The sequence below is a fragment of the Varanus komodoensis genome, unplaced genomic scaffold (assembly GCF_004798865.1).
Source record: "Varanus komodoensis strain SLA01 unplaced genomic scaffold, ASM479886v1 scaffold43, whole genome shotgun sequence".
Taxonomy (NCBI): domain Eukaryota; kingdom Metazoa; phylum Chordata; class Lepidosauria; order Squamata; family Varanidae; genus Varanus; species Varanus komodoensis.
The window spans coordinates 4,183,261-4,194,600 of NW_025335985.1; the positions used below are offsets into that span (position 1 = coordinate 4,183,261).

The 11,340-nt window shown below is 39.6% G+C and overlaps 1 protein-coding gene across 4 annotated transcripts in view; it reads left to right on the forward strand.

Moving 5' to 3' along the window:
* The window catches only part of FSD1L (fibronectin type III and SPRY domain containing 1 like), a 39,935-nt gene extending 29,095 nt beyond the window's left edge, over positions 1-10,840 (forward strand). The window contains exons 10-14 of one of the 4 annotated variants that reach the window (XM_044443885.1): positions 1,300-1,332; positions 3,649-3,749; positions 3,899-4,150; positions 7,264-7,352; positions 8,260-10,840. In XM_044443885.1, the coding sequence (XP_044299820.1) occupies positions 1,300-1,332; positions 3,649-3,749; positions 3,899-4,150; positions 7,264-7,352; positions 8,260-8,382 (598 nt within the window). In that variant the 3' untranslated portion in view covers positions 8,383-10,840. The remainder of the gene's footprint in view (positions 1-1,299; positions 1,333-3,648; positions 3,750-3,898; positions 4,151-7,263; positions 7,353-8,259) is intronic. The other 3 variants (XM_044443886.1, XM_044443887.1, XM_044443888.1) reach the window with 3 other exon arrangements.
* Positions 10,841-11,340: the final 500 nt, after the last annotated feature.

The following is an 11,340-nucleotide window of genomic DNA, read 5'->3' on the forward strand; positions in this document are numbered from 1 at the left end:
CTATCCTGCCCATCCTCCTTTACACAGGAAGCTGGAATGGCTGCCAGTGGTGACAGCTGTACTCTTCTTCTTAAGGGACTATCCATTATGTCAGGCAACCAGGTGGCCTCCAGGTGTTTTGCACTACAACTCCCATCAGCCCCAACCAACATTGCCAGTGGTCAGGAAATATAGGCATTTTAGTCCAAAACCCAGTTAAGTTTTGCATCTAAAACTCAACATTGTGCTTTCCTAAGACTAGCATGTTAGAAAAATGAACTTACTCTCATGCAGATCCTTCAGTAATCAACTTACTCCTCAACAGTAAACATCTGTCTTGCAATAACCCCTCCCCCGCATCCCAGTACAAAAATGTTGAAGCCTATCGGCATGCAGTAAACACCCACACCAGCCAGATTGGAGAACGAGACCCCGAAGGAGCAGAAGTGCCACCCTTCCGTAAGGCACATCATTCTGCTCCCAAGGAACAGCACTGGCGAAGAGCAGGCAGATACATTCCCACCACAAAGCCACCTCTTCATTCAATTCAGCAGAACAAACAGGCGTTCCTGGAGAAAAGGGAAGGCTGTCAGAAAAAAAACACTGAGACTGGTGAAAACCGGCATAGCAGTCCACAGACGTATTTCTGGGACTGTAGCTGTCACCACAACTCAGAGCAGTTTGAGAACTAGTGTTATGGTCAGTGTTTGTGTTACACTGACCATATAGACACTTGTAATTGAGCGTGCATGCTTGGATGCTGAAAATTATCCTGGTCTAAGAGGTAATAGAGGGATTTTAGAAAGTATTTTTCACAGACTGCCAAAAGCCTCTGTGAAGCTCAAATTATGTAGTTCTGTACTGCAAGCAAAAAGGTACATGTTAATCCATCTGTTTCTTGCATCTCTGCGTTAAGCATTTACAGTGAAGAGATAACAGTATCTTCCATGGTAAATTTACTGACATACCTACTGTATACTAACTGTATGAAAGAGAGGTAATGGGTGCACCTTTTCATTTCACTGTGTTCTAACTGTGAGTGAACTACATAAAACCTATGTAAAACTCAAAGGAAGCTTATTTGTTGTATTGGAAAGCAAATTTCAGGTAATTTCTTAAAATATCTGCTTTATTTTAACTTGTGAACAAGTGGTGTTTCATTTTTAGGAAAGTTTAAATGGCGTACAGTGGCTATGATAACCAACAAAGAAAAAGTATGCTTGCCAAGGAAATAAGGACTAAGTTACTGCTTTTTTTTTTTTTTAAATAAGACTGTGTTAGTAACAAAGTATATTTTAACTACCTATTTTTGTCTGACAGTGGCCAGATTACCCTTCTGAAGAACCATACAAGGTGACAATGTGCCTCTTCCTAGCCCTAGGGATTATCCTCCAGCTTTACTTCTCAATTTTTTCTTTTCAGTCCTTGTTCTAGACTTGGCATGAATCAATCCAACAGCCTTTACCAGTAGACAAGCCAATGTGTTCTGTGTAGATCCTTTAATTTCCTTATTGATCCTCTTTTGTATCAATTTTTAAACTGCTTTTTTGCAAAGCTTCCAAGATGGTATACAACAGTCAATGAAAACCTCTGACACCAAATGTAGAAAATAGAAAACACGAAAGTGCCAAGTTTGTCAGTAAGCTAAGTGCTAATGCATGTGGTATTTATGGTAGGCCACATCCTCCATAATAATGTGACACTGGACTCAGTCCATCTTTTTGCAGAACAAGGTAAAGGGAGGGATCTGACACTGCTAGAATTAAGCTGATGTAGCTACTCCCTTAGATTTCCTTCCAGAAGTCTCAATCAGGTAGCATCTTGCTAATGAAGATGCTTTTTGTAGAGGCCATTCCTTCAGGCAGTTTGTGCTATTCCCCGTGCTTCCCCTGAGTGTCACGTCTTCTGCATCAACAGATCTCCTTTCTGAAGGATCATTTCAGGCTGGAACTGGCTGTTCTGGCAGACACAGAACTGCTCCCTCAACCCAGCCCCTTATTTAATTCCTTTCCTTCCAATAACTTCAGTTAATGCAAAATGTGATTACCCTGTGTGTTTTCCTTCCTCTGCAAGCAGCAGTGCAGGAAGTGAGGTGGCAAAACATGCAGCGTGATGTTGCATTTTGCATTGCTATGCGTTACCTGGGAGAAGAACAACAGGAGTAAGGGCTAGCCAGTGTCTGCTGCAGTATGGATTCCAGCTTTGGTGCCTTGTGCCTTCTCTACCCTTGGCTGGAGTTACATTGAGAATTAATTTTGAGTAGTTAAATGGGCTTTCCTGACCAAGCTGATGTCTTGGCTTGTTTACAGTTGCACTGCATGTTTTCCTTCATTGTAGAGAATTCATGGTCTCTAGACCACTATTCTTTGTTGCTTCCGCAAATAAAATATAATCAAAACGGCAGTGAGAAGTGACAGTAGCTTATCAAACAGTGGAAAACATAATGGCACTGTAACTGTGCAATTATATATGGAGAGGTTGGCATGGATTCATTCATGTAGGCAATTGGTGGCTTTGAATGTACCAAATATTTTAATACACTAATTAATATATTCTGATAGTATGCACATAAAATACTATTGTGTATACTAGTAAAGGCTGTTCCTGTAAAGGCCATTTTCTGGGTGAAGGGCTGTTGGAACACTTGCGTGAAAAATAGCATGTTGGTATCTGAGTAGAGTTTGCTGAAGGGGAAGAAAAATCATGGTCTGCATCAGCCTTATGGCAGATGCAACATCTTTCTAACGAACATGCTATTTTTCTGTATAACTTGGCAGTAAATCTAAGATTGCTTTTATGGTAGAAAGGAGAAGGTAGTGGGCTTTGTAGTAATGACTACTTTGAGTTAGGATCAGTTGCTGTGGTGCGTGTGTGTATCTCTTTTCCCTGAATATATGCTTTAATTTTCTTGGCTTTGCTGTCTTTTCATGCTCACTTATTTCCTTTTTTCTTTTGGTAAGTAACATTTCTTTAATACGCTTTATTTAGTCAGAGCATATTTTCAGTGTTTCATTAAATGACTTCAACATGCGCAGTAGTACTTCATTCTGTAAACAATGTAATAATTTTGATACTTTACATTGGCAGTTTGCACATTAAATGAACCAGCTTTAAAATACATCAATACCTGGATTGCCCATGAGAAATCTACTTTAATGATGAGGTGTACTGACTGTGATCAGCACAGTGGCAAAGGCCATAAGATTATCAGTGTTGCAGACTGATGCAACAGCTGATGTACGGTTGGGATTGGGGATTTGTCAGGTATTCACTTTTAATCAGACGAAATGTAGGCATTTTTGTGAAGTCACTTCTTTCAGAATTGTGCTTAATGCCCATCTCTCTCACTCCTGCCTTGTGCATATCCTTTCCACTTTCCTATAATAGTAACTTTTCTATTGCTACCATATGATTTATCAGCTGTCTTGGTAACCCCTTTTCTTTGCATGGCTGCTTGTGTTGAAAAATCTAGAGACTTCCAGCATGGCTGGCTCAGGCCCCTTTAATAGCATGAGAGCCATACATAACCACAAGTGCTTCTGTGAAACTTGTTAGTAAAAGTTAATTTGTTAAGAGTGCAGACTAACTGGTTGCCATTACTTACATTTTATACTGGCCATTGCTTGTGTACTGCAGTGCCATACAAACGCATTTCTTGTCATCTTACAGAAGTGGCACTCCATCTCCAAAGCGATCGTCGGTTAGCTCACGCTCTCCTTTGATCAGGGGCAGCAGAGATAGATTTACTGGGGAATCATATACAGTGTTGGGTAAGATTGTACATAGTATCAGAATGATTGCAGATTTTCCCTGGCATATCTGATATGTAGTTTGTACTTGTTAATTTTGTCTGCTTCTTGAAGTTTATGGGTGCTTTAAGGCTAGATTAAAGTTTTAATTGCTCTTTCTTTTGTTACAGGAGATACTGCTATTGAAAATGGACAGCACTACTGGGAAGTGAAAGCTCAGAAGGACTGCAAATCCTACAGTGTAGGAGTTGCATATAAAAATTTAGGGAAATTTGATCAACTTGGAAAGACTAATACAAGCTGGTGTGTGCATATAAATAACTGGCTCCAGACGACCTTTGCAGCCAAACACAATAACAAAGCAAAATCACTAGATGCCATGGTTCCAGACAGGATAGGAGTCTATTGTGACTTTGATGGAGGTAATTTTGAGTCTTCAGACCGATTAATGAGATAACTGAATTAAAATAACATGATGTTTTGGAAATCCTTGATCTGAGTTTGTTTGGAAGTTGGGTTTCTTCCCCCTTCAGAACAAGTGTGACTTGGTGCACATGCCAAGTTAACCCACTTCTGCATATACTGCTAAACATTATTTAAACAGGGTGATGAGAACCAACCTATACGTGATGCTAAGATGGCCTTTAGTGTAAAAGCCATGGTACTACTGTCCCTGCCCCCCCTCCTTGGAGTGGGAAGCAGCTGGTGTGACATTCAAGTAAAAAACTTAACAGAGAGAGGAAAATATAAACTTCTAGTTATACAGGGTGTCCCAAAAAATTGACATCATTTGGTAGTCTAATAACATAGCCAATTCTTGCTCAAATGATCTCAAATTTTAACAAAATGTGTAAAAACTAATGCTAGTTATGCAATGTTACACAAGATATACTACAGTGTGTTTGACAGGAGGTGGACTACCAACCTGACGTGTCGTGTCACAGGCAGTGCGCATATTGAACATTTGTGAAGCTTTGTGAAATCGGTTAGAAAATCTACATCCCTTTGAATCTCTTGTTCAGATTTTGATAAATAAATCTTTCATTGTTCAACATGAAGCCTATTTAATTTCGTTTGCCTAGGACATGTAGTTACTCAGATATTCACATTTCAAATAATGTCAATTTTTTGGGACACCCTGTACAAGCCAAACTGCAATGAACATAGCTGCATTTGTTTTTAAAGCCACAGGGTTGCATGTCAGTTGGCCACTAACCATTGAGAAGGCTTTTGTTTTGGTGTCAGTGCTCAAATCATAGTGGGCCAGGTGTGGTGGCAGGGGGAGCTTAAGAAAATCCAGAGGACCTTTCCCTCCATTCATGGTGCCCCATTGCCTTCTGAAACTGCAGAGGCAGGAGGTGGGAATGGGGACAGCTAAAATGGTAGCAGAGCCTTTCTGGCTCTCCTGTAATGCAAATGCAGCTTTGAATTGCTGCAGCTTTTTTCACCCCTGACATCAGCTATATATACTCCATGATGCATCCTTCCAATGGCTTTGCTGCAAAATGACTATTTACCAGGAGCAGTAAAATAGCAACATTTCCTCTGTTAGAGTGGAAAGAGAAGCTATAAAATGTATTGAGCTGTAGGATGGGAGAGATTAAAGTGCTTCAGTAACTTTTAAAAACTTATATTTCAGTCCCACTTGCTAAATAGTCATGCACTAAAACTCATTTCACATATATAGGTAGTAGAGAATAGTAACACCAGATTAGAATATGTTGCCTGATTAGTGATTAGGGTCTTGGGCTTATCTAGAATGTTGGTTTTCCCTGGTGTGTTTCACATGTGCTGCACTAGCCTTGCACAGTGGTACCTCGGCTCACAAACACCTTGGTTCATGACCAAATCGGGTCGCAAACAAAAATTTCATGAAAATTTTGACTTGGGTCATGAACCTCTGCATTGGGTGGAGACCAAGTTTGCGGCCATCTCCTCCCCCCACCCTCGAGTAACTCCTATCATGAGCCTTGTGGAGAGTTGGCGATACGAAGAGGTTCAATGGGCCACCAGTCAAAGTGCTTCCCAGGGCCTCCTACACATTCCTTCTTTCCACAATGCCCTGCTCTTTTTATTTAGTACAGGAGGAGTAGCAGCTCCCTGCCAAAGTGAAGTCAAGGCAGGCTGAGGCTGTAGCCCCTCGATGTTCCATTTTAGATCGGAAGATTTATATATGGTAATTTTGACTAGTGGAGATATGAACCAGGCAAACTGCCTTTGCAAGGAGGGGTGCAGCCAGTGAGGGCAGCAAGGCTGTGGTTCTCACTCCATGGGTATCCCCCTTGACTGTGTTCTCCTCCTTCCTCAAAAAATGCAGTGTCCAGCTGTTCCAGGTACATGCTACTCAAAATCAGAAAATTAAAATAGCTTAATTTAAAAATTATATGCTGTCAGGGGCAGGCGGCAACCCCTGTAAACACTTTACTTGGGCAATATAATGGCAGGAGGAGGAGTTGCTGCCAGAAGTTAGGAAATTACTTCAGGGCCTTCCCATTTCACAGGTCTCAAACTTGCACCCTGTGATCCAGCCTTAGTAGCACCTCTGTGAAGAGTGACTAGAGAATTCACTCTTCATACTACCACCCAAGGTGGTTCAATGAAATGGTAGATTCAGGACAAAAGAAATGCTGCAGTTCACACCAATACATGCCCCGTTTATGGAATTTATTGCCACAGGATGAGTGGGTCCAATATTAGTTGTTGCATGGAGTCTAAACCTTTGATTTATCAGATGCTAATTTCAAATGGAATGGCAGTCACAAAGACATTTCTGTAAGTTTCCAGGGCCTGTTGGAAACTGTTGGGCTAGATTGGGGTAGGCAACCTCTTTGGGAGTGTGGGACATTACGTGTTTTGAAAATGTGACCGAGGTACCACCAGTAATTACTATGGAGGATAAATGTTTGGTATGCCCCCACCCCCAATGTCTGGATTCTGTCTCTTACCTACTTTCTTCCCTCTTCTGCAAGCTATAATTTTAGATCTTTTTCTACCCACCCCTAAAGTCAATAGAGTGCTATCACACAATTGACTTTAATAAAGGTTTGGGGAGTAAACAAATGAAGACAGCTTGAGGGGGTGATAAGCCATGTCACCAAGGATCCTGTTTCCCCAAGCTTGGGGTTCTACCCTTCTCATGTCACTTAATGACAGGACCACCCTTTTCCCTACCATCATTAAAAATAAGTGGAAAGGTATTGCCCCATGGACTCTTAATAGCTTTACTAGTCTGGTGGGCCCAAGCATGAGTTTTAATAGGTTCCACATCACCAACCCCTAATTAGATTGAATCAACAAAGCAACAATGCATTTGGCCCACATGCTGTAATTTCTTTACTCACACACTCTTTCCTTCTGGCCGCAAGGTTTCTTCATAATATGAAGGCATAAGTAGGGGTTGCCATCAGCTGTGCTCCTGCAGAGCTTGAATCTTATTTCCTGACTCTAAAACTAAAGCAGTAGAGAACTTGTATTAGTAAGAAGACAATACAAAATGCAATTTATTTGAAGTATTAACCTGCTTTTCTCCTTTCAGGTCAGCTCTCTTTCTATAATGCAAGCTCAAAGCAGTTGTTGTACACCTTCAAAACAAAATTTACCCAACCACTATTACCAGGCTTCATGGTCAGTATTAATTGCTTGCTGCTACAAGAGTGATTGGGATATTGTTAATTGATTTATTCTTGCAAACAAAATCATATTTTGTAACTTATAATGAAGAAAAGGCACATCTAGTATTGATGCAGCTTTCAAGTTCTGGGCATATCAATGTCTGACTTTTGCACAAATATACTTGGTTATTGGCATATTAAGTATTACATCTAAAACAAAACTCATAACTGGTAGCTATTTAAATTACAAAATTAAAGGCTTTGCTCCATGCCACAGTTGTTAATTGAACAGAGACATTTCTATGGGGGGGGAATGTTTCTTTGATGTAACCCCAAACTGGCATTCCTGTAGAGCAAATAAAACGTTTATGTTGTCTATAATTTACACTTAATTTTAAAGCAAGTGTTTCTGATGCTTCATTAACTTCAAGAAGCAATTCATTCCTGCCAGAAAAGTGTTTGTGCCACATTTATAAGCAGCACCTTTCAGACATCGCAGTAAACGATGGAATCAAGATGCAGTGGGCTTGGGCTCACACCTCCTCTCCTCTTCTCCCCACAGCTGCAAAGAAAAGATTGAAAGCGTCACAGAAATAGAGGCTATTCTTAACTATGGTTTGTTTGAAGCAAGCCATCTTCAAATCACAGGTTACAAAGCTGCTTTCTTTCCATGAATCATAGTTAAGATTAACCATATATCAGGGTTCAGATTTAATACTAAACTTAGTCTATCAGAAATGAAAGTTTTTAGTCTTGTGGCTGTGGCAGAGGAGAACAGTGGAGAGGAAAGGTGCATGCCTGTCTTATTTCCATCATGATAACTCTAGCTTTTTGTGACAACCAAGCACAGCAACAATTGGGTTTTTTAGCAAGAAATTACGGATGACTTTTCATCTTTCAAACATCTGATTTTTTTTTAGGTTTGGTGTGGAGGTCTCACCTTGACAACAGGACTGCAGGTGCCAACTGCTGTGAAAACACTGCAGAAGAGTGAAAATGGATTGAGTGGTTCATCCAGTAGCCTAACCAATGTTGCCCAGTGATGTGTCCAGTTCTAGGTTAACTGGTTTTCTTTGCAGGTATTATTCAAAGAGTTTGTGAACAACGTTTTAATGTGTTCCTGCAACTTCTAAGGACTCGGCACATCTGGTCCAAAATGAATGGGGGCTGCACTGAAGTGCTGGCAGGAGTGTACTGTGAATCTGCAGTGTAATAGGAATATAGGCACCATTTTATTAGAGAAGAGGATATTTGAGATTGTAGCAATGTGCTTCAGTTTAGACTAAAATTGACTGCTTGTCTTCTACTACACATCATGCTGCAATCACCCACTAGACAAGTATGATCTTAGCCTAAAAGCCCTCATTGCTTTTCTTCTCTCTAGGATTCTAATTCACTCCCTGTCTTTCAAAAATGTAAGTGAGCTAGGGTTCATACGCTGAAGCTTTAAACTTTCTAAAGCATGTCTGAATTTCTACAAATCAGTGTAATGGAAGAGGGAGGAATACAAATGCGTCGGTTTTGATCAGTGACCTTTGGCTTAAAGCAGCTTTTACAATATCAGGCATCAGGACTAACTTTGCCAGGGTCTACATGGTCATCGCAAGTAAAGTGTTGTGGGATGGGATTTGAGCACAATGTCCATTAACCTCATAGAACGCTTTGTGGAATGGAAGATATCACCTTTACTTAACCATTGTATGATCATACTACTTGTGATCAGACAGCTGAACGTAAGGAATTTCCTGGGGTTTTCTATTTTCCTAAATTAAATTAGCATTCTGTAATGAAGGGATTAGGTAACATTTTTGTTTCTAGTCTCACCTGCATTAGTAAGAGCCCTTTAGTTTTACTGAATGGGCTGACCTTATCATGTACTTCACCTTGTGTATTTATTTGAAAATAGTGTACACTGAGTCCATTCAAGTCATTTTTTATAATTTTTGTCTGTAAACTAAATTCTTGTTCCCCATCTTCATTTTGAGGATGAGTCCTGAAGGCTGTGCTCTATGGACTCAAACTGTATAATTAAACAACTCCTAGATGCATCAACTACCTTAATCTTATGTCATTGTAAATGCCCTGTATTTAGCCTTAAAGGCCCCAAATAATCTTTGCCTCAAACCTCTGAAGCGCTTTTGCTTTAGCTGTAAAAAGTGGATTGTACATTCCAGTTTTAAAGTATCCATAACTCCTATGTTCCCTCCATGGTGTCAGAAGCATATATTAAGGCATGTTCAGATTTGCTTCCAGTTCTTAAAACATTTGGTCTTGGTTTTCTGTTTCTTCTTCCAACATAGCACAGGGTTAATTTCCTTTTTTAAAATCTTCTGTCGACCTCCTGGCTCTTTGATAAATTTCACAGAAGCAGATGTGACAAACCGCTTTTTGTAACACAGCACATGCGGTTAGTTGTGATTTTGAAAAATGGATATATGGAATCTTAATAATGTAATTCAGTTTGGATGTTTAACTTTTCAGCTGAACTGAACTATATAAATTGCTTCATCAAAATCATTTATGTGGCTACATGTATCTAAACAGTTTATTCAATTTCCCTCCAAGGAAAGATTCCTTGGCAGCAAATTAAACTCATGGTTCTCTAGTCTACAAAATTAGGTTGACTTAAATACCTTCTACTCAATTTTTGCATGGATTCTAGCTATTGGGAAGCCCTTATTTACTCCATTTTGAAAATCTGAACTCTTCTTATAGTGATTCCTGTTCTATTTGCAGCACTTGACCTCACATTTTATTCTTTGCACATTTGATTTGTGAAAATAAAAACTTTTTGATAAATGGCTTAAGATCAAATGCCAGTTACTGTTTAGGGGAAAATACAGTATGCTTAAGAGATTTAAAAGTTGAATACTGTAAAATGAGCTAATTCATCTGGCTTTTAAAATTAGAGCATTTGAATTTTTCCATTTAAGTGTAAGATCCTACTAACCATTAAGTGTGGTCCAAAAGCAGAATGTTTCTTTTAGAAAACCCTGTGTGTGCAAGGTCTATCCAGTTAGTAGGATAACTTTGTGAATTTTCCCAAGTCCACTGATCTGCAATTTATCTTAATTCAAGATGCAGTCGTATATTTGGAGGATCTCAACAGGCATCTAGAAGCCGAGAGGTGGTGATTTGTTTACCTATGGGAAAAAGTAGTTACTGTGAAACAGTCCAACACAAGGTGCTTAGTTCTATTGCTGCTCAATGGGATATACTTATATTAGTTTAATGAAACTGGTATGTTGACAAGAGGAAATGCCTTAAGCACTTTAGACTTATTTTATGAAAACGTTGCGCTAATAACCCTGATTGGTTCTCATTCTATGGCAAGCATGCAGTTGTTAGTGCAATTGAACAAAAATATTACTCAATTTAATTATGTTGACTTCCAGGTAGATGGGCTAGATTGGTAACAAGGTATAGTATTTTCCCAGTTTGTACATAATTTGTCTGCTTATTTGTTGTAAAATTGAAAGTATTTTTGTATTTGTAGTTTAATGAGATTGTTTTGTATATTTACAGGAAAAAACAAATGTGCATTGCTCATTAGTGTTCAGAAATTATGAACTTTCAGTCCACTGCAACATAATTATGTAACAAACCTTCATTCCCTTTTATGGAATACAATAACAAACTGACTCTTCGGTTAAATTGAAATTGAAAAGTATGTCAGCTTCCTTTAGAGGCTTTAAAGGAGCAGCTGAAAGTCCAAGCTTCATGAACCAATGGAATTTTAGGGGTTTTATAATAGCTGAATGACATGGAATGGCTACACAAGAGAGGGCAGGGCTGCACAACATGCTTAGCCATCCCATAAAGAAGCTATGCAGTGCGCCCTGCTCACGCAACTGACACTTTTCAACACTCCAGCTATTCCACAAAGTGTTAAAAAGTGGCAAGCACCAAGAAGCATCAGCTTCAATATGACAGGATCACATTGCCAAAGGGGGAGACACTGTTCCCACCCCGGCCCCCTTTGATGCACCTGTGTTTGCTGC